The sequence below is a fragment of the Leuciscus leuciscus genome, assembly GCF_965113295.1.
Source record: "Leuciscus leuciscus genome assembly, chromosome: 2".
Taxonomy (NCBI): Eukaryota; Metazoa; Chordata; class Actinopteri; order Cypriniformes; family Leuciscidae; genus Leuciscus; species Leuciscus leuciscus.
Window position 1 is genome coordinate 26,581,820 of NC_138726.1, and position 24,546 is coordinate 26,606,365.

The window sequence follows — 24,546 nt, forward strand, 5'->3', positions numbered from 1 at the left end:
TAGATAATTCCATACACATCTGTGGGATACTGAAGTTTCCAGATGAAAATTCAGGCTTGCATTTTAGCATGCAAACATGAGTTTGTGTGTGTGTGTGTGTGTGTGTGTGTGTGTGTGTGTGTGTGTGTGTGTGTGTGTGTGTGTGTGTGTGTGTGTGTGTGTGTGTGTGTGTGTGTGTGTGTGTGTGTGTGTTGATGTGTTCGCTGCAGGCTGAGTTGTCTGACAGGTTCTCAGTTGGGGGGAGACAGAGACCTAACAGCCTCGGGATGACCTATTACTGCGAACTGTGCAGTCCTGCTGGAGGGGAACCATGTTACATCTCAAGCAAAACCTCAGCACATCTTATTCATTGCTGACTTTACTAGTACACACCTATTACGTTATAGTCATAGTGTGGTTCACAAGTCATATAATTGTATTTGACGACAGCCATCTATTCTTTCCTGTTATGAGCATTTGCTCTTTCGTAAGCACAGTGTGTGTACCAGACATGTTTTTGATAATCAAGTCAATCACGGTGACCAACTAACACAAGTGTAATGGATGCAATGGACAGGAGCTAAATGTCTCTAGACCAATACTTCAGGATCTGCTTGGAGTTAATGGGAAATTTCTAGCTAGATAAAGCATGAAGCATTGAGCGTATGTGCTGCCGATTGCCGGTTGGTTGCAGATGTATGTGTTGTGCAGGTGTAATAGACATTAATACGAATGACTGCCCCATGAGCTCCCAATACCGCCCGCCAGTTATTCACGCTCTATGTTTCCCTTTCTTTCTCTTGCTGATTCCTCTTAAAGGGATACTTCACCTCTGGAAATATGAATGTGTATTTCAAATAGGTCATTTATGTAGAAGAAATGTGAAATTATTTTTGAATTTGGAGCTTTCTAGACTGAGAAAAGCCAGAAAATGTATTTTTGGCTTATGTGGATGAAAGACAACAACTCCCAGAATGCACTTGCTTCACTGCCCTAGGAGGCCACTCCCAAGCCACACTTACCGGTAAGAGAGCGTAGTTGAAAACAACAAGGCTAGGCTACTAGTGAGACTCTGACGAGTTTGCCCGGGATTTCGAGATCGCCCAAAATGTCCGGGATTCGGCTTTTGCGTTCTACAGTCGCCATTCATCATGTTTACTGTGGCGAGCAGGACGAGGCTGAGGGGCGCGGGAGAACGGCGCGAGGCCGGTGGCGTGATTACTGAGACGCACAGGTCTCGTATCTCTCACGGAGGAGCGGGAATTTTCAATGTTAAAACGCACATCGACCGATCACTTGTTTAGCGTTCATGTACATTCAGATTCACCAATCGGAATGAATTCAGTTAGATTGAAACAAAAGGTGTGCATGTAAACAATGAATGGGGACTGCAGAAAGCAAAGCCGAATCCCGGACATTTTGGACGATCTCGACGGCCGGACATGTCCGGGGGGTGTTCGGTTCTTACAATTAATTGGTTGGGTCCTTACATGCGCTTCGTGAGGCACACTAGCACACACACGCAAGGTCTCTCGCTCCCTCTCTCTACACGTTCTTCCCCCGATAGACGTAGAATCCACAGCTAGATCAATGAGAAACCCTATGAAGTGTCACATAGGTCTGAAATTATCGTACATTATAGGATTTTTTCCATTATTGATCGTACATCGTACAGAGGTCAAAATGATCGTACAAATACGATAATTATCGTACATCTGGCAACACTGGTGAGATCCCACCCTCTATGGGCGGGTTGAAACATGCGGGACAGCTCGTCCTACTGGCTGTAGTCTTTAGCCTCTGGCCAAAAAATCCTCAGATGACGCAATATGACGATTTTTGCGTCATCTGAGGATTTTTTCCAGACAAAAAATACATAAATCTCTCATCTCAAGGGGATATGAGGGTGGAAAGCACGGTAATTCGAAAATACTACAGGTTTTCTACTAATACAAAGCTTAATGCTAAATCCTGAAGTATCCCTTTAAGCTCACAGACCAACCTTACAAAAAAAGGAGCATTGTATGATACATTGGTACCATATTAATTAGCTGATATTTTTTTATTTATCGGTATTGGTTGATATTGGATATTTAAAGTAGGAATGTGAACGAGTACCCCCATGTACTCGGACGTGACAGCGACGATCGATCAGGGAAACAATGATCGCCGTGACATTAAAACATATATTTCTTTTTTTTCCTGATTAGTTATTGTGGCAATTAGGGCGGTACCTGACGTCTGATTGGTTAGCGTTAGGACAGCATGCCTTCCACACTGGCGAAATAAAGTGAAACTATGGCTTTGAAAGCGTGCAGTTATGCCTGGAATCACTTTGATCATGAAAATACAGTGCAAGATATGCAGCACCAAACTGCCACATATACACATCATCATATTGGGAACATTATTGTAATAGAATGTTGTAAATTCTTCGCGCTTTAGTTGCCCGTGTTTCAGCATTGCTGTTAGGGGAAAGAGCGCGTCCACAATGGGAGTTACACATTCAGACAAGCACGGTCAAGTTCATGTGCACATTTGCGTCCTTTTGTGCAGATGTAAGTTGTAATATGACTTTTATATTGTATGTAGCCTATCTGATTAATCTCCCAGCTCAAACAGCATGTTGACAATAATGACTATGATTGGGTTATTTGATACAGTCCTATTCATTTTAGATGTTTCCTTTTTTTTAAAAAACAAAAAACATTGATGTTATTATTATTAATCCAGCAGTGTATTTTTTTTTTCTTGTTACAGTAAGCCTGTGTTTTAATTAAAACCACTTGATAAGTAGATGAAAATAAATTGCAAGATGTGCAGTGCCAATCCTCCATATACATAACATTATAATGTGAACACTATAGAATTGTGAATTCTTTGTGCTTTGCCCGTGTTCCTGCGTTCCCACGTTGTTACGGGAAGAGTGCATCCACAACGGGAGTAACACTTTCTGGTTTAGTTCACTTGTATTTGTGTTCTTTTTTGCAGATACAAGTTGTAATGTTACTTTTATGTTGTGTATCAGGGATATCTGATTAATCTTATATATTATATAAAACGGGCTTCAGTTTGCTCACTCTTCAGCCTTCATGCAGCTGTTCCTCCTTATAGGGAGGATATTATTTTCTTTTTCGAAAACATTGATGCATTATTGATGATAGCAGTGTTCATTTTCTAGTCATATTTTTAATATTTTGATAGGCATGTAATATTTTGCCAACATTAACACTACAGTGTTTTAATTAAAATATTTTCACTATCGCCATGATGGACACGCACCGCCCCCAAGTACTCGTTTTTTTAAAATCTATCAATACTCAAAAAAAAAAAAAAAATACACAAATCCACATTCCTAGTTTAAAGGTGTAGTTAGATTGCGCTAGTGTTCAAATTCGCATTGTTGACCAAAAGAAAGCTATTTGGTTTGAAAGTGACTTGATTCATGTGTTAGTGACTTGATTCACCAGTAAATTGTGCCAAAATATCGCTAATGTGACCACAACTTAATTTTTCTAATGTGCAAGCTTAATTCCTGCATTTTTACATATGGATTACATTTTTCTGTCATCTAACACTCACTTTAATCTTAATAACACTAATAATGTAACCATTATCAAATCTCAAAATTAACATTTATGTTTCGTATTGCACATTACAATGTTGTGATGCTTAAATTCACTTGTATCATTTAAAATTATTGTTTTAAGTATTTAGTATTTATTTTATTTATTTATTTTAACAATAAATGTTAATATTGATAATTTATCAATAATTGGCCATAACAATTTTTTATATTAACGCCCTCATATAATACAAAAAATTGTATGAAAGTATCATGGTGGTGATAACAATGATGGTATGAGATGGTAATACCTTGGTGATTTTCTATATGCCATGGTATATATTATAAGGCTTTTAAACAGTGTTGTTGTGTAGCAATGGTATCAAATTGGATACATAAAATATAAAACATTTGATACTTAAGGAGGACCAATTCAAGACTTGAAATGCCAAACTCTACAACATCATTGAAAGTTTTCTCCAATTAAAAGCAATTTTGGGGAGCCGTGCAATTACTCTCTTTCCTCATCAATTAAGCTACTGACATGAAAGCATTGCTATGTGAAAAGATCTGTCATAAAATGACATTAGCACATCTACAAAGTAAGGCTTAATGACAATAGGAATGTCTCCTGCTAATGGCACCCTGGTCAGAACTCATTTCAGGCATCTGAGACGTATACAGTTGGGCTAATGTATTGTAAAAGAGCACCTCTTTTGTGTAATAGCCTCAAACACAAGCTTATGTGCATAATAATATGAATATCTTTTCACAAACCTGCAATGTCTCCTCTCAGATGCTTTGAAAAATTCGGGACACCTTTTTAAACGACAAAATATGTTTATTTGTTTATGAATGCATGTGTTGTACGTAAGATGTTTGTATTTTGAAATATGGAAACAGCTGTTTGGAGATAATTAGGAAGGTAAAGGAGGAATGTTGAGTCTTGTGTCTAATTCAAGACATCATTCTGGATGTGGAGATCAAAGGAAGCACAGGCATGATGGGATGTCTGTGGAGGATAGTGAGCATTGGCAGCCTAACACCCGTTCTGCTCACGTCCCACCCATTGGATACTACGCCGCTGTCTGTCTAGAAAATACATTGACATTATCTTCTCCGTTAATGTAGTCCTTAAATATTTAAAGGCGCTATAAACGAATCATTATACCAGTCGACTCTGATACCCTCTGTTTCAATTAACTTGACTGGCATGGGTTTGACTAGTCTCTTAGCCATGTGGTTCCTGCAGGCATGTGTATGAAGCTGACTCAGCATCATATGCAAAGTAAGTAATGGTGTGGTATAAATAAGGAAGGTATAGCTGGGAAAAAAAAGGAAATGCAGAAAAAGGGAGCGTATGGAAGTGTGCATTCAGTGGAAATCAAGGATGTGTCCTAATTCCATTCTATATTTGTTTTTAGTAGTTGTTGCAGCATTTGGGTGTGTTGAGGGTCATTATAGGAAGGAATATAGTAGCCGTTCCCTTCGGACTCACAAAAAACATGGTTATATATGCATTTCAAAGCACGATCCGTCTGTGTTAGGGCACATTCTCTGCCTCATCCTCTTCTTCAGATGCCAGGACTCGTTCACTCTCTCTGATATCACATGGCTGAGGAGGAAAAAACTGGAGCATGCTCCCTCCTGTGGCTTAATTAGTTTTTAAGTTGAGGAAGCAGGTTGGTGTGTGTGTGTGTGTGTGTGTGTTATATAAAAGGCTCGTAATTAAAGAGGAGATGTGCAGTTCTCTAGGACCTCTGGGAAAAGTCTGCATGATGGCGGAATTGCAGACAAACACGCTGCAATGTTGCTGTGAATTAGATATGGCCATATAGTGTTAGAAAACTTGGAATAGTGCTCGAGTTTTAATTTAATGTGCAGTGATTGCCAATTTTTTTCTCAGGCAGTAAAATGCAAAGTTCCCTTATAAGAAAATAATGTGGTGGTACTATGGTTGTAATGCAGGTGAGCTTTAAAATCACACTATGCAGTTTCTGTTTTTCTCAAACAGCGCCCCCTAGAGTCGCTGTGGAGTACTTGTATTTAACGTTACTGTCGTAAATACCACTCCCGCAGAGCCGTCTCTGCACTCTTCCGACCGCGCTTTCTTCGTTTTCTTCATCGACTCTGCCATGATTCATGTCTGAAATGTGTGCTAGTGTCTTCCATAGAGGCTGCTTCATATGTTGTTGATGTATGTGACGTCATGCCGTAAAGCAAGTCGTGATCCTCGCGAGATTTGTCGGGGAGCCACCTCTCAAAATTGCATTGCTGGTTTTGCCAGCGGCAAACCTTCTGCTTCTGCTCACCTAGATCATTTATTTGATCAAAAATAAAGTATAAACAATAATGAGGAAAAGTGAAATGTAGTATATTTTAAAATGTCATTTATTTCTGGGATGGCAAGGCTGAATTTTAGCTTAGACTCTCTGGTGCAACTTGCTTTCTTAAACAAAACGTAAAATATTGCTTTAAACTTTGTTTTTCTTATTCAGTTATAGTATATTATAAATATACTATAATATAGTATATTGATATCTAGACTGGGTCACTATTTACAGTCAGATTTGAGTGCATAAAGTTCAGCGTGGTTCTTACTCTCACTTGTCTTCCTAATATTCTGTCTTATAAGGATTCAGTTACTTGAAATGAGAAGAAACTTTGCTGTTTGTTTACTCAAGGTCCCTTTCACATCTTAGATGCATCTCACTCCCACTTCCCCCATTTGGTCTCTCTCACTTTCTTCCTGCTTCCTCAGGGGACTTGTCCTGTTTTCTAGTCTTTCCCTCTCCATTCATCATCTGCTGTGTGATAGGGGGAGTGAACCTCTTTTAATTAGCTGATAAATAATGAATGGGGCCGCTCAGTGTCTCCTCTTGCCCCAGTGTGGTGCTGCTCTGTGGGGGAAGATGAAGCGGATGTTTTTTCCTCAGACGGCCTCTAACAGGCGAATGTCAGACTTCTATATTTTCTTTAAGAGTTGCAATATATTTTTCTTAGAAAAAACATTGATGGGCTCTTTAAAAAAAAAAAAATCATGATCCTGTTGTGATGTTGATACTATTTTCACTAGATCATCCATATTATTAGAATATTAGGATGCAAACGTAATTTGATTTGTTTAGCAAGGTATTTATATTCTCTCTCTCTCTCTCTCTCTCTCTCTCTCTCTCTCTCTCTCTCTCTCTCTCTCTCTCTCTCTCTCTCTCTCTCTCTTCAAGTCCTCTCTGTCATGCTCTGCTGCCTATGAGTTTCTTGCTCTGGGAGACTGAAACTGATTTGTATTATCACTGAGAGAGTGTTGTTCCTCAAAAAAAAAAAAAAAAAAAAATTGCCATTACTTTCACCTATTTAAATTAGGTTTTGATTCCTTTTCATTTTTAAAGCGGTTGTTCACCTGAAAAAAACTCTAATCTTGCACTTACTCTCATTTTGACTAATTTGAAAGACAAAATTAGACCTTTTTAACAATGTCACTATCGTCAAATATGACTGACAGTTAGCATACAGTTAGGATTAGCGGTATGGTTCAACCACATTGGTTTATGACGTCAAGCACGTGGTGGAGTAATAACTTCTTTTAATGAATCTGTTTGAGATGGAATTAACGCTAGATGTTTTGCTATAAATTATAGACATGGCATCTCATCCTTAACATGAGACTATTTCTCATTGTTCTCAGTTATTTTGCTTTATTTCCAGATTCAATCATAGGCTTGTTCTTACATAGTAGAGCACGTTCGCACATGCGCAATCTTCAAAAACAGTGATTTAAATCTCTTAAACTAAAAGACGTAAATGACATTTGTATGTATTCTAAATAAAAGACACTGGTTGTACTGAATGTCAGCTTGCTTATTTTGCTCAAGATAAGGATTTTTTAAGTCCATGTCATGCAAACTAGAAACTGCTTCTAACCACAGGTCGAGAGCTGTCGTTCAAATACACAACTTTGCGGTGATGTTTGCAAATGTCCGTTAGAACGATGGTTTCAGGAAACACTGACTCGTTGAACTATGCTTATGACGACGGACCTTGCGAACATAGTTGGCTAACGATGCTTTTGGGAAACGCACCCTAGCCTAGCATGGATAAGAGCAGGGAGAGCAGCAATAACCCCCCTTAGGGTAAACAGAACAGAACCAACATGAATGTATTGCAGATATCATTAATTCAAGATTTTAAAGTACAACATAATTCGAGAATGTATTTGTTCAAAGGGAATCAGAGTGCCATACTGACTGGACAAGAGGAGGAGCTGGAGATGGAGGAGGGTAATTAGCTTCTGAGAAACATGATAGCTGCTGATAATACTGAAGGAGCTTATATATGAATACACTGATAGGCGTCGTATTCCCATAGGTAGACGCATAGGTGTCGATTTCGGTGGGGACGGTGGGTACACGCACCCACCAGATTTCGTCATGAGTCATTTTGTACCCACCACTTTTTTGGTATTAAGTGTTACATATTATTACTCATGTACATATTATTATGCATATTATTGCTCATCATAGCCACTTAAAACTGTCAAAAAATCTAACCAGAAATTTGGTGATCACTGATCGTTGTTTAGGTAGCCTACATTAAACCATTAAGCTTTTTCCTACAAGCCTCAATGAAGCAGAACCGCTTAATGTCAGATAACGTCCATAATAATTGGACTTTGGGTTTGATTTTTTTGTCAGTTTTCAGTGGTTATGCGGAGCAATATGAGAGAGAAAATTTGGTGATCGTTGTTTAGGTACATTAGGTTTAATAAACGTAAAGCTTTTTCACGTTAAAGGATTAGTTCACCCCAAAATGAAAATTTCCTAATAATTTACTCACCCCAATGCCATCCAAGATATCCATGTCTTTCTTTCCTCAGTGGGAGAGAAATTATGTTTTTTGAGGAAAACATTTCTGGATTTTTCTTCAAAACAATGGACTTCATTGGTTACCATCGTTTTTAAGTCCAAATCAATGCAGTTTCAAAAGTCTTTGAAGTGTTTAAACGGGCTGTACACGATCACAGCTGAAGAAGAGGTTATCTAGCGAAACGATAGGTCATTTAAAAAAAAGACTTTTTACCTTCAATAGTTTGGATTGAGCTGATCAACAAACGGACAGGGAACTACGTCATCACGTTGAAAGGTCACGCCGGCGCCGGCAGAAGTACCGCCCCACTGTTTACAATGCGACTGTACGTAGGAGGATAGTTCAAATAGTATTATTTGCTATTATATATATAGTAATAGTATTCAGTGAATATGAATATGAATAGTATATGAATAACATTCTGATGAATATGAATAGTAGTTCAAATAGTATTGCCGGCGCCGGCGTGACCTTTCAACGTGATGACGTTGTTGATCAGCTCAATCCGAACTATTGAAGGTAAAAAGTCTATACATTTTTTAAAAAATTTAAATGACCTATCGTTTCGCTAGATAACCTCTTCTTCAGCTGTCCTCAAAAAACATAATTTCTCTCCCACTGAGGAAAGAAAGACATGGATATCTTGGATGGCATTGGGGTGAGTAAATTATTAGGAAATTTTGATTTTGAAGTGAACTAATCCTTTAAGGACTTATATAAAGCCCATGAGAACCGTGGGGAGTCAACCCACAGCCGCTCCGCTGCCCTGCTGAAATGTGAAGCAGAAACGCTTAATGTCAGATAACGTCCATAATAATTTGACTTTTGGTTCGATTTTTTTTACCGTTTTCAGGGGTTATGAGGAGCAATATGAGAGAGAAATTTGGTAATCATTGTTTAGGTACATTAAACCACGTCATGTCATTGTCAACATGGTACTTATGAGGCAGAATAGTGGGTCATATGTCTAATGCTTTTTGAAAACTTAAGGCTTTCTTCTTCTAAAAACGAGTCGGACATCATCACATTTTTGTATACATTTTTATTTATTTACATTAGTAAGCTACAGGACATCGTCTTTCAAAACATGACCTTGCGCGAAAGAGAAAAAAAAATGAATGCGTCATTGTACACAGCACTTCTGAGAATGCACTTCCGAATGCGTCTCTGGTCCCCAGCACATTTCAAACCAAACTGACGCCCATGGGTAGATGTGTATCAGCTGAGCTTGACTAACGTGACCTGCCAGAACTGACGCTACGCTTAATTTTCTTTGTCATTAGTTAAAAAGAATGTAAAAGCCCTTTTAAAAAATCTTAAAAGTAATCAATATACTCATGATGTTCAGGTGTTTACTCATGCTCATGTCGTTCCAAACCTGTATGACTTTCTTGATTCTGTGGAACACAAAAGAATATATTTTGAAAAATGTTGGTATACAAACAGCTTTAATGACCACTGAATTTGATTGTATGGACAAAAACAATGAGACATTTTTCAAAATATATTCTTTTCTGTTCCACAATAGAAAGAAAGTCATACAGGTTTGGAAAGACCTGAGGGTGAGTAAATGATTTTTGGATGAACTATCCTTAACCGCTGCTCTGCAAAAGTTTGTGCGTTTTGTGGATGAATTTGTTTTGTGTCTTTCTTAAATCTTGGAAGTCCCATTTGTTGCAATTGCATGGAAAAAAGTTTTCCTTTTGTGTTCCTTCTTGAACTTGGGTGACTTAAAGAACATGACGATCATGAAACTTTCAGCTGATTTATCAGACTGGAGGCCACGCTCATCTTAAAACAGCGCTCCGGGTCTTGCTCTGTCAGCATTCATTGACATTTCTCCAGACAGGCCATCCTAAATAGAAGCAGACACCCATTCTTGAGCGAGAGACTTTGTTTGAGTTACTTTGTCTGTCCCCTCCCACCCTCCTCTCTTTCTCTTTCTCCTTCTCCATTTCTATCTCTCTCAGTCTATTTCTTTATCTTTCCACTCTTTGTTTTAAGTGACTCTTTTTTCTCTCCCCCAGTGAGATGAGAGATTCACAGAGAAACCCCTGAACACAGAGGTATTAACTCTGTAACCTCCCTAACCTCGTGCCCCTACACTCCTGCTGAACTAATCTACTACCACCCACTCACACACTCACATACACCCCCCAAAGGGACTTGCAAAAGGTTAAGAATATGAGGAAAAATAAGACACAGCAGTGTGAACAGGAGATACGTGTATGAGTGAAGGCTGGTCCTGTCTGTTTTTGCAGTCTCAGAGGAATACTCTATACGTGAATGTGCTGCGTAACAGCCTGCTCTGTCCTCATCTTTCTCCCACATGTGATGCAGTGTGAATACTCATGACGACTCTGCAGGCACGTCTCCTCTAATCCTTCCTTTTTCCCTCTCTTGTTCCGTGTTCCCGTACCGGAGAGCACCCGTGCGGATCTGATTGATAAACGGGTGCAATGGAGGAGAAGAGCAGAGGTTGTCTGTGATGCTGACCTGATGCCCAGGTGCAGATCTGAAACTGCAGCCTGATTACTTGCAGTAAAACATGCAGCTGCTGTACAGCTGTTATATGGAAAGTGTTATCACTTATACCCTGGTTTTTACCACATTAATTAAAGTATAATGGAACAAGTCCAAAAAAATAAAATAAAAATGGTACTGCTGCCACAGTATTCTGTATATGAAAATCAGTTCAAAGTCCAAAACACCATGGTAGTACCATTGTACTTTTTGGTTACTTTTCTCATTGGCGAAACAACAAAAAAATCATCAGAAAGTGAAATTGAAAATTGACACTTTTTAACACATTTCAGGACAGATTTAAACCTATCTGCATGATAAATGCGTTAATTAAATTAATAAATCTTTATTGCTGCTGTTCGTCCTCCTCTGCCGAAGTGATCCCGATCGCATCATCCTAAATCTCATCTGAGAAGTAACGAAGACAGTAAATCAATAGCCCATTGGCTGTAACAGCTTCAGTGGGGTGACATGATTGGCTGAGGTTGAGGAAGGAGGAGTGACAGCCAGCTGTCATAATATTAAATAAGAAAGGAAAGCAGAGGGGGTCAATAGCTCTTCAGCTGAAATAAGTGAATGACGTTAATATCCCTCTCAGAGTCCTCAATCATGCCACACAAATGTGCATAATTAATTTAGCGGCATGTAGTATGTTGGAAACATTAAAAATGGTCTTGTTTATATTTTGGAAGTGCATTGGCGTTCACTTTAAAGAGGTAGTTCTTCCAAAAAGGATAATATTATCCTCTTTTTGTGGAATGCAAAAAATCTCAAATGTCTTTTTTTCTCCATACAGTGAACATCAAAGCACGGCCAATAACTTTGCTTATAATGTACAAACAACTAGAAAATTCATCAAAATACCTTGTTATAAACAATATGTTAACAGTAAATTATGACAACATTTTAATTTTTGGTGAACTATCCGTTTCATGACTTACATTGATTGTTGAATGCAAAACAGATGCTAGTCCTTGTAGAACTGTGGCCAATACTGGCATTGCTGTGCCTTTTATACAATAACTGAACCATTGCTTTCTCTCCACCTTGCTCCTCTATTGTCTTTATCTAAACCGGACAGATCCATTGTGGAGGCTCCTTTATCTGTAATGAATTAAGAGGAGAGGGGATCAAAAGGAAGAAAGCAAAGAGAGCAAAGCACAGAGGCGAGTGGGAGTGTGAGAGAGTGAACAGATGATGTGTTGAGAGGCAGAAATCCCCACACTTGACTGTTAATATACAGTAGGCAGTGGGGTAATGAGCGAGCCATCACTGGTGCATCACTCGAATCAGCCAGTGCTTGAGAGAGATGTCAACAGCCTCCTACAATGGTGACCGGTATAATACAACCCCCACCAAAGCCCACTAAACCTCCCCAAAACACTTCTGCATTGCGTTTCACATGCTTCTGGTTGGCCAGTGCCAATTTTACAATTGGGTTTTGGGATTTGACATTGGGTTTTGCTCTTAGATTTGATTGTTATTAAGGATTGGATTAGGGACAGGATTTTTTGTCTATTGTTTATCCATCAGTGTCCACTTCTCTGTGATGTCTTGGTCACTTTCACAGCCCACCAGGAGGCAGCAATAACAGCTTAGCCTTTGAGGATTTATTTGTCTCCCCTTGGCTTTCATTAAAAGCAATAAACACATGCTTAATGCCGTTGGCACGCAGCCCCTTTATTTGAATCGGGCCCAAGATGCTCATGGAGCATGTGCTTCAGGGAGGGGCAGCTGGAGACATGTCTGCTGTCCAATCCATCCCCCTTCCAGTGATCCCATGTAGAAGCTTTGGGACTGTTTTTGGACATGAGCCCGAAATAAGCCCTGAGACTCAAGTTCATTGATTTATTTGAAATTGAGTATGCTTGACAACATTGAGTGACTGTCTACTAAGCATTTTTACATAGCAGTGTGGTACTATAACAGTTCCATTCACTTCACAGTCCTGTTTTGCATCTTTATTTGGCTTTTCACACTGCGTTTAACCCTGGGTTATCGTGGTTATAAACACAACTTTTAACCCCGGATAAAGGAACAAGTCATTTAGAAGTGGGTTTACCCGGGGTTATGAAACTTTTGCGGTGTTAACCCTACATTGCGGTGACAAACGTTTACAGTGTGAAACAATGCAGTTGAATGTTACCAATTGTGTACTCTTATTTGCGTGCTTTGGAGAGTCACTGAAACATTGAGCATTGTATAAACAGTAAATTCAGTGTTTGAGAGGAAAAATTTAAAATACGTCAATTTTTGAGTGAAGAAGAGGCCGTTTCATTCTTACCTTTTTAGTCTGAAATGTCCATTCAGGATAAACTAGATAGTACAGTCGGCAATACAAGGATGCGTAATGCTAGATCTTTTAAACTGGTCACATGCTGCGTTCATACAGTCAATGACACTGACACAGCAAATATGCAAATTAAATATGCCAGGGTTTAGGAATGTCCAGTGTGAAACATCAGTTTATGAATACCCAGGATTAATTGTTAACCCTGGGTAAATTATGAGCAGTGTGTGGAACGTGAAACAAGATAACCCAGGGTTCAGTTTACCCAGGGTTTAAAATGACCTAGGGTTAACTATTTCAAATGTTAAAAGTCCTATTTTGTTCTAAAAAGATGAGCATAACCATCAGATGGGAGGGGTAATCACTTGCACGTGAACAATAACCAGAGGTGTATGTATTTAATTAAGATAAATTCCCTGGCACCTTCATGGTGATCTACAGTACAGTAATCAATTCTTATAGTCACACAACCTGTTTTTGTTGTTGTTGTTGTTGTTGTTTACATTATGGTGCTATAAATACTTTTAAAGTGTGAGAATTAACCTGCGCTTGTCAACAGAACTGCACTGCTCTGACAAACCATTTGTGCGACCGCTGCGCATATACAGTACAAGTCGCTGAAAAACTATGCACTTCAGCAGCACCCGAGCTGTTTCGCTCCAGTCTTGCTGCGCAATTGAGTGAATGACAGTGCACAGTTCTGCTAAGTTTGTTGCTCTTAGCTTTCAAAGCAAAAGAAGTTAATGCTAAGTTTTCCACTCTGTATCCTTAACATTCATCTCAGTGATGGTGACGTTTAAGCTAAGAAGAAAAAAACAAACATATACTACAGTGGGGTTCAGTAGTAAAACAGTAAATCTGTTACTCAAAGTCTAATTTAAACCTAAAAATAATCAAAGTTTTAGGATTTTGATATAATATTTTATGAAAAATTGCATCATAAATATTTTAGATTTGGCTTTATTTCTATGTTACTAATCAAATAAGCAAATAAGTTTGTGGTTAATTGTTGCATTACATGAATCAACAGGTTTGAACAGAAATGTGTTAATTTTTCAGTTAAACTTTAATAAACTTTTAAAAATGGTTATGTTTAAATATACAGACACATACTGATGGACACGCGCGCGCACACACACACACACACACACACACACACACACACACACACACACACACACACACACACACACACACACACACACACACACACACACACGTATGTATGTATGTATGTACTGTATGTATGTGTAAATATATATATTTATATATATATATATATATGTGTGTGTGTGTGTGTGTGTGTGTGTGTGTGCTTCCGACGTGAATAAAAAGCACTTTAGTTTCGATTTATTTATTTATTTATTTATTTATTTTTTGTAATCAAAATTGTGCCACAAATGCTGAGCTTAACATTTGAATTTATAGTAAACCCCTTACATACCCTTTACATATACAAAATTACTTTGCCCTCTACAGTTACATTGTTTTGATCAAACTTAAAATATTATATTTTCTGCAGGCTTGTAGTGGTTATTTTGTGTAGGGAGCTTTTGTTAAATGTGTCTGCTAAATAAATCATTGTTTTTATTGTTCTGACAGTGTTAGGATTAACTTTATTTTGCCCCTTCACCACCTTCATGGTGAGTCGCCATTCAGGCCATAATCACTCCCGGCTGCTCAGAATACAGCATGACGGACATGATTGGGAGGAAGTGCGCTTCAGTCTGTCTGCCGGAGGGGACTCTTATTATATCTCTGTGTTTGCAATTAGCAGATGGCATCTCAGATTGTTTCAATGATGCTTGATAAATGCAACAATCTACATTACATGCTCACAAAGAAGAGCCAGGAGAAAGAGAGTGATCCCTTGCTTATTGAATCCCTCATGGGGATAGTTCCCCTGTGTCTCATGTAGCTTCATCCCAAATGGACTGCTATTAAAAGTAACTTTTCACTACTGCCATAACCAACTTAATTTCCATATATATATATATATATATATATATATATATATATATATATATATATATATATATATATATATTCATATTCATTTTTTAAGATCATCAATCATCATTTTGACAGGCACAGATGGCACACTGAGAAATTTCCAAATGGCTTCTCTCTAAAAGGCAGTCACCTGGTAACCACACACACACACACACACACACACACACACACACACACACACACACACACACACACACACACACACACACACACACACACACACACACTTTCTTTTAAATCTCAGTGGGGACTTTCTACTGACTTCTAAAGTTTTATACTGAGAAACTGAGAAAGTACATAATATTTGATATTTTCTTATTTGTTGGCTGGTCTCAAATGTTCCAGATTTCAGGTTTTACTATCTTTGTTGGAAGATACATATTTAAAGGCAAAGTGTCAGGTGATCCTTCAGAAATCACAGTTGAAAACAATTATGCAGCTTAAAATGTTTGTGGAAACTGACATATTTTACATGATTCTTTGATGAGTAGAACATTCAATTGAACCACATTTATTTATAAATTATATAAATTATATAATATATGTACAGTTTCCTTAACCGTTTTATGTTCAAGTATGTGGTGTTACCATACTCTACCATGAGCATCATTGAATTCATTTTTAATGCAAAATTGCTCCTTACTGGCAATTTTTCAGATTTTTAATAAAATGTTACTACACTGCATCAAATCTACATAAATGAAACCCTCATGTCCTTCACAAGTGTGACGTAAACTTCCTTTTTCCTTCCAATCATTTTTAGGAATATTTTCACAGTAATTTACAGTTGCGGCCAAGCTCTAATTACAGTGAAAATTATACATTTGAGGACATAAGTGTGTTTTCAGAAGGTTCCAGGTGTTAAGCACTCTAAGAGAAGAGACCCATGGACGTTCTGGACCAGTGGAAGCCGCATGAACATTTAGTGATTTGAAATGCAAAGTGAATCGTTTATCTCCATCCAGCTGCTCAGTGAGGCCTAAACGGCAAATACTAAAAACAGACCTTTAAATAAATGCAGAATGCTGGTAGTTACAAGACAGAGGGAAGAGCAGTGGTAAAAGTGTGGGTGGTGATCTCAAGACCACCATTGCCCTTAGGCAGAAACTATAAAAGGATTAATTGAAGGGTTTTTTCAGTGAAAATAAAACAAACATAAAAGATGATGCCTAGGGTTTATGAGCTACTTGCTGTTATTAGAGCAGTTGGTGTTATTGTTTTCAGTGGTTAGCCCTCATTACCACTAAAGACACTCCTGCTGACCCGCTCTAAGCCTGTCAGAGAACACAAGCACTCATCAGATCCCTGTGATTCACACCTGCCCTGCGTCACTGTCAGACACTTTTGACTGGCTGCGTTTAGAGTCAGCACTCAATGGGTTAATGGGGATGTGGAAGGTCAGAGGTTTGAAACATTAGCATATCTTTTTGCAAAGGAAACAAGTGCTTCTAAGGCTAATGGCTGCCAGTTTGTAGTATTACATTGACATTACTTAACAAAAAAGGTGGCTGTAGGGGTAGTTGGCAGGGAAGGGGTCATATTAATAATTTAACATGATCTTTTTGATCAGTTGTCTGTGTGATGTATTGATCCAGGACCATAGTAGATTTCATTTGAGCTTAATTCCTTTAGCTCAAACTGCATGCTGTTCTCAATGCCAAGGTCATGGTTTCGATTCGAATTCAATTATCCAATGATCCAACCTGTAAATACCACTGTCTGATCTGGAATTGTGTAGGTCAGTGTTTTGAGAGTTCCGAATAACCAATTGAACCAAATTTGAAGTTGTACATCAGTGGATGTAAATCAGGCGTGTTTGCAATTTTGTGTGTGTGTGATGTTCACTAGAAGAACGGATTACTATAAAATAGATCATGTGTGTGCCCACTGTAAATAACAAATAATATTCTCAAACAGTACATTTTGTTTTCTGAACTATGTTAAGACGCTAATAGTGACTGCAGGTCATTTTTTAAATTAAAGTCTTGTGTTCGTAACCAACACTTAATTTACAGATTGTTCTCAAAAAGTGTCCAACATTCAGGTTGAATGTCACAAGCCATTTACATACATACTTTAAAACCTTTATCAGCAACATGCATAATACATAAGCATAAGTAGCCTTTTCCATTTAGCCTCAAACTGACTCCATTTGTTTCAGTCACTGTGTAATTATGTTTTTTTTATACTGGAGCCCTGTTGCTGCAACAAGAATCAAAAATAGATCTGAGTGGGACTACAGGGCCTTGGCAAGAGCCGTGGTTATCTATTGTGTTCTCAACTTTACTGCCAAATATCATGCTACATGCTCTTTAATAAGAAAAATAAAAGAGTCCCGGCAAAATAAACGGATCTCAAGGCCTACCGTGGGATTTATTTCTAGGTAGTAGAGACAGAGTAGTTAAATAAACTTTACTGTGTCTTTCTTTGGGGGAATGTGGGGATTACGGAGAAAAATAGAAGGCAGAGACTGTGTGAGGAAAGTAGGTATTGTCTGAGTGTGTTCGTGTGCGTACATACAGCAAAGACGATCTGACACAGAGTGGTAGTTGATGGGAGAAGCCCTGGTGATTACTGATGCATGTTATTGCTGAAGGTCACCAGCAGGCAATTCACTCTAACTGATGAACTCCCATTTATTGATCTGTTGAGCCCCTGCAGCGGGTGGATGAGGGAAGCCTACGAGAACACATGCTGAGCCTCCGGGGATGCTGTTCCACTGTGCAGCCATGAGAACATGATATCATGCTGCTGTGTATGTGTTAGCTTATCAAAGCTGCTCTATTTCAGTTTATTACTATGTAAAGAGTAAATATAAAGAGAGGGTAGAGTCTCACGGTGAAGGGAAATATGGCAAGACTTACTACCATTCTTTTTTTTCTCTTAAAGTCACCATTAGATAAAAAAGGACAGTTCTTTTTTTATGGAATATTGCATATTATTTATCTGTGAAGATCTTTTTAAGATTGTTAAAGTCATGTGCTCTCTAAATCCTTAGTCAGAATAATCTCCCCTCTCTATTGCAACAACATCTCTTCTCTTCTCTGATGATGTGTTTACTGGCACGAGAGCGGGACAGCCTGTCACTCACATGACATCCCGGCAATAGCAATCAACAACTATCAATTCCCAAAGGATAAAATCAAGTCCCGCCCTACTTTTTTTCTTGTCCGAGAAGCCGTTTCACTGGGATATACGCCAAAATGTTCTTTAGAATAACAATACAATTTGTTATTTGAACTGTTGGGTACCTTGTGGAACCAGAATGGTTTTGCAGCAAAGAGTGTATTACTGGTGTTCATATTTGAACAAACCCTTAGCCATACTCGGGCACCTAATTCGTCAAGTACCACTTCAACTCATTCAACGCTCTATATTACGGTTTGTTCTTCTTTTTTCATAACTTATTGGTTTCTACTATTCCCATTGCTTGCAGACATTTTATTCACACACGCCTCCTTTGCAACTCAGTAACCTTACTTTTTTTTTAGTTGTGTGTCAAATTGAGAAATCTCTTATGGGCGAGTGTTGTTTTTCTCTGCAAATGACAAGAACTCTGCTTGTTTACTTGCTTCAGAGACTTGAACGTTGTTGACTCATTCATGTTAATGTGTTTTTGCACAGAACACTGACTGAATTGTGCTAGCCTAACTTTAGCCTATCTTTGATTAGTTGTGCTCATGTAGGTTTCCATGGTTTCCTTTGCACCAATTTATGAGAGAGGTTTGCCGTATGTTTTAATGATTAGAAAGTAGATTTTTAGGGGAATTTGAAGTGCCTTTTGACATTAGAGCTTCATCATTTTCAGACTAGATGATTTTGACCTCCCTAAATAATTACAAGCCAGGAGAGTGGAGACTTCAAGTCTCTCATTCACTGATCATGCTAGTCCAAGTTAAAAAAAATTTACAAAAAAAAACAAAACAAATTAAATTCATAGATAATTCTGGTGCTGAGCATATTTTTTAAATTTTAAATGTATTATTCAGTTTAGGTTTTAAAATTTCATGTGGCTTGACTCTTGACTTAACTGAAAATCTTTACCATAGGTCACCTTTTATGTAACTTTTTAAAGATTCAGATGTCTACAAATAATTTATATACTGTACACAAACTAGACACATGCTTTAAACTAGATATTTCTTCCCTTTTAGAAGATTTGTCCTTTTCTTTGTAGTGGATCGTCTAATATGTCATTGACCCTCAGACTGGTTGGTGATGATCTAGTTTATGGACTAGCAAGTTTACCAGCAGAATTTTGCAGGTGGTGTTGAAGCTGGTTGCTCGAAGAAGTCTTGCTGGTTTTTGATAGTTGAGAAGCCTGGTGGGGACACTAGCACAGAAGCATCCCATGCTGGCCACACAACATGCCATGCTAGTCTTTAAATCAGGTTTGACATTGGCCATCAGAGTTCTTGAGTTCCTTTCTCACTGTGTATGCAAAAACAACTTATTTTTGTATTCGGCTACAGGTTTTGTCTTCCTCAAAAGTTCTGCCGGTGACTCACAATTGCATTAGCCGCCGTGTGGCATTTTACACGTCTGTGTGTGTTCATCTCAGCGCAAGGCAATTACGGCAAGATGAAATATTCATCGGGTCCCCGGACGCTCTCCGCTGCGCCCTCGAGTCCGGTGTGAGGGTGTAGATTGCGTCTGCGGAGCGTCCTCTCATGTGATACAACATCAATGGCATGTTGTGAAAGTGGCGCAAGATGCCATTTGGGCTTTAACGACATACATATAAAAGAGATCCAGAGACCTGTCAGGTCTTTATATCCCCTCTGCCCCCTGTGTAAACCTTCAGGGAAATCAACAGTTTGATATGCAGAGCCATGCTGAAAAATGTATGGAGGTAATAAAGGCATGCACAGACATGGCATTTAGCCAAATATGGTTTCTGCCCATGTCAGCCTTTGAGCGTAGTGACAGTCTTTTATCGTTGATATGACAAAAAGCCATTGTGGGGGATTCGACTCTGATCTGGCCTTGTTTGTGTTTATGCATGTTCTCTGACATTTACTTTGCGACATGAAAAGTGCCCCTGGTTGTCACATTATGGATACCAGGGGGCTTTAGATAGAGAATTCTCATTTTGCCGAAATGAAACTCACGCTGGGACCAGCCTTTTATCATCTAAGTGCTTTTTAGGTTGATGTACTTTTTATGCGTGTTGACAGAATTTCTTTTCTCTCTTCTCTCTTTTTACTCTCGCTCCAGGCCTCGTGAAGCTGGGAATCCACTGTGTCACATGTCAGAAAGTTGCCATAAAAATTGTTAACCGGGAGAAACTCAGCGAATCTGTGTTGATGAAGGTAAGATTGTGCTGTTTTTTTTATGTACTTCATGCGATGACTTAAGTAAACCAGCCTGTTTCTCTGTGCTGAATTATAATGGAATTGAAAGTTGTCAATTAAATATGGCTGCTTGTACCAAATCTGTCACTTATATTACAATTACATTGTGGTGGGTGAGTTTGAGGATTTACATTTACTGTATTTAGACTCATAAAGCTTATTCTGTCACAATGCTATACAAAAAAATAAAAATAAAATAATCTTGCTGAAAGGGAAAGTTAGCACAATTTCTGTCCTAATTATGCCAAGGTTCTTGCTACAGCAACAAAACATGAAAGAGTCTTTTGAGTACAAACAGGCTACTGTCACTGTTGTGCTGAACTACCGTCAGTGGATTGTTTGAGTATATGAAAGGATTACCCTGAATGCTTTTACCCATATTCAGTAGTGTGTAAGGAGTAGCAATGAGATACATAGACCTACTATCAGACTGGACATTGAGTAGCAGGAGTTCAGATAAGGTTATCTCTAATCGTTCATTATCCGATTTGAATCGTGCACAGTGAGCTCTCCATCTGTGATGCTCTAGTTCTTATGAAAGTGGCACGTTATACATAGCTCATCACATGTAAAGTTCCCTCTCGGTGTTTGTTGAAAGCCAAATGTTGGAGAGAAATTCAGGTTCAGGTTACTTTATTTTATACCCGTAGGTACATTAGGTTTGAGTGAATAAGTTCAGGCTGTTTCTCATACATATTATAGACAATACAATAGACAACACTATAAAAACAACACTATAAACAAATAGAAACACTATAAAACTACACATTTTAATAAACCCATTACTTCATATTATTACTATTCATATGATTAATCACTGCAGGGACAAAGCTGTTCTTATACCATTTTGTTCACTAAGAATGAATTTCCGCCAATAGCATTATCTGAAAAGAGTCAGGAAATGCCACGGACGTGGCTGCAAAATTTGGGTTGTTTTCACAGATTGCATGTTTCATGGGGCAATTTGTGACAAGGAAAAATATATAAATGGACAACGTCATGCTAATTGATCTTATGTGTTAGGACATATCTCAGGACTGTTGAAAAATGAACTGAATGAATGAATGGCTTTCTAAAGTCAAATTGTCTTCAATAGAGTGTTTTGTGTTTGTTTGTTTGTTTGTTTGTTTTTCTCTTTTTTTTTCTTGTTTTTGTTTTTTTGCTGGACGAATATGGTGGTCACATACTGTACCTGTGTTTTTATTATAACATTATCTGAAAGTCAGCAGTTTTTCTTTGCTTTACAGAGTGAATAATTGTCAAACTGCTACTGTGGTACAAAAATGACAAGATGCACCTAAGATACTCCTGATTTTGCCATTTTGCTTTATAAATTCATCGAGCTTTAACATAAAAATACTGCAGATCACCTCAACTTTTGACCCAATCAACATGATTTCCTCTCAGTGTCCATCCAGCATCATATGGATTTCATTAAATGGTTAATGGCTCATTAACTCCTGGTGGATTGTGGGGCAGCAGTAATTTAGACGAGCTGATTGGTTCCTCATTGTAATTGGATGTGAGATAGAGCTTTACAGTCATCCGGTCCCAGATCCCCCTGCTCACACATAGGTGTTTGGACTGCGAGGGAAATTGCTTCTCTGCAGGAAATAGACCTAGGCCTTATGGGAGTCTGATTGTGGAGGCATGCTTTTGTGCTTCTCATTGTCATACTTTACTTTCCTCACCAAGCTGTATAATTTCAGAAACAAACAGATGCTGTCTGATCCTAACGCAAATTCAGAGTAAATCCGCCTCCATGACTGATAGTTAGTCGCGTCCTCTGAAGGTCACATAACCCATTGCATTGTATCTCCTGCTTATTTTAGCTTCTCTCAGGGGTTATTGTCGTGGCAACCTAACATGATTGGCTTGAGGAGGGAGGTGGGGGAGAAAATGATATACTTGTAGTAAAAACAGCTTCAGATGTTGCACGCCTCCTTCAGTGTATCTGAGATTTTTGGAGCGGTGGGGATCGACAGTGGAGGCAAAAGAGCGAAACAACAACCTGCGGTTCTTGCGCACTTCCCAAAGTCATGACTAATCTTCTCTATGGAGTAATTTCACATGATTCCACCTTGATTCATTGGCTTTAACTAGACTTCATTTCAGTTTAACTCATTGGATAGTCTCCCTGTCATTGGCTGTGATGTTCCCCCTGGAGTTCATCTTTGCCACAGTCATGAAGTAATAAATAAACAATAATGACTTCATTAGCATAATTTTAGACAGTCGGCAGGAGGTCACCTGTCATTCTGTTGTTTTTCTTCTTCTCTTTCCTCAGCCTCCAGCGAACCCCTCGTTGTCTGGCATTTGCATAGCGTGGAGCCGGTGTGCAGCTGTCAGTGTGTTGAAGAGCATGTGTGTCTGTATGTTGAAAGCAGGGGTTCGGTACTTCCTGTCAGTGTGTGCTTGCTGGGACACAGTAAAAGTAAGAGCGTGCATGTGTGTAAACAGAGCCCAGGGTGAGCGTGTCAGGTTTTATTTGTGTGTGCAGTATCCAGAGTGTCTGTTAGTGCACTGCAAAAAAAGATTTTCTTACTTAGTATTTTTGTCTTGTTTTCAGTCCAAATATAAAAAAAAACAAAATTCTTAAATCAAGATGCATTTACTAAAGTAGTGAGTGTTTGCTTAAAACACGCACAAGTATCTGTCCTTGGGGTAAGAAAAATAATCTTGTTTCTGTTTGAATTAAGATTATTTTTCTTACCCTCACTTAATTTTGATTAATTCCCCCGGATTTTACTAATTTTACTTATCTAGTAAATGCATCTTGATTTTAAGCATTTTTAGATATTTGGACTGGAAACCAGACAGAAATACTAAGTAAGAAAAGCATTTTTTGCAGTGTGTGTGTGTGTTCATGTCTACTCCCAGGGAGAGGCGGCGTTGTGAGTTAGGTCGTGGCACGCACAGAACAGAAGCCTGGCATTTGAGAACATGCTCCTCGCAGAGAACTCCACGGCCCCTGCCTGGCCCCTCCTGAACTAATGAAGTCGTCTCTGACATTTTCAGACATGAAAAGAAAAGCTCTTTGACTTACTTTGCGGTCACACTAATGAGGGTTATGTCAGGAGGTGACCTCGGCCTACTTTACCTCAGAGAGATGCCTCACAGCAACATTTTCTTCATGGGGAAGATGTTGGTATGTGTGCACATACATTATATCGCATAGGTGATGTTTTTAAATAAATGAATTTGATGAAAAACAGAGCTCTTTAAACACTGGAAAAGCGTATTCCATTGTGTTTCCACTCCAGTCTGGTGCCATTTTGTGGAAAAGCTGTTTTAAAATGCTAAACAGTGTGCTTATCTTTCAGTTTCCCTTGAGGCAGGCCACTCAAAACTATTTATGACAAACCATGCATTAAACATCAGTCCCTCCTAATGAATGACTGCCTCTTGACACTGCAGGGTGGATCCCAGTAAACATTTCAGAAAGGTATCACTCTTTGGTTTAATCAAGTCTTGGGTGGTTAATGGTAAATGGCCCAAGGGATGGTGGGAGTGAAAGTTTCTCTCAGCGTGCGGTGTCGAATCCAGACAGGTCCCGAGGGGAAAGCTAACATTTCTGAAACCAAGCCCAGTGTTGCCCAGGAGACTGGCTGCTGAGGAGAAGGAGGGACATGTTGCACTCCTGCAGAGAAGAGATTACTCAAGCTGTGGATGAGTGCCAGTGTGCACACTATATGTTACGCAGTGACAGTGGAAAAGAACTTTAACTATATATTTAACTTAACTGTTTTTTAAAGGAGGAGTGTGTGATTTCTGCAGCTCTAGAAGCACCAAACATTTTCAGTATTAAAAAAAAAGAAGAAAAAAAGGATACTTTAGATCAGGCATGTCCAATCCTGCTCTTGGAGGGCCACTATCCTTCAGAATATAGCTCCAACTTGCCTCAACAAGCCTGCGTGGAAGAATCTAGTATGCCTAGTAAGGCCTTGATTGGTTGGATT

At 38.7% G+C, this 24,546-nt stretch overlaps 1 protein-coding gene across 8 annotated transcripts in view; it reads left to right on the forward strand.

The window, feature by feature from the left end:
- brsk2b (BR serine/threonine kinase 2b) overlaps positions 1–24,546 on the forward strand; it is a 149,672-nt gene that overhangs the window by 50,856 nt on the left and 74,270 nt on the right. For all 8 annotated transcript variants that reach the window (XM_082161849.1, XM_082161852.1, XM_082161854.1 and 5 more), the window contains exon 2: positions 20,451–20,545. In XM_082161849.1, coding sequence (XP_082017975.1) covers positions 20,451–20,545 — 95 coding nt within the window. The remainder of the gene's footprint in view (positions 1–20,450; positions 20,546–24,546) is intronic.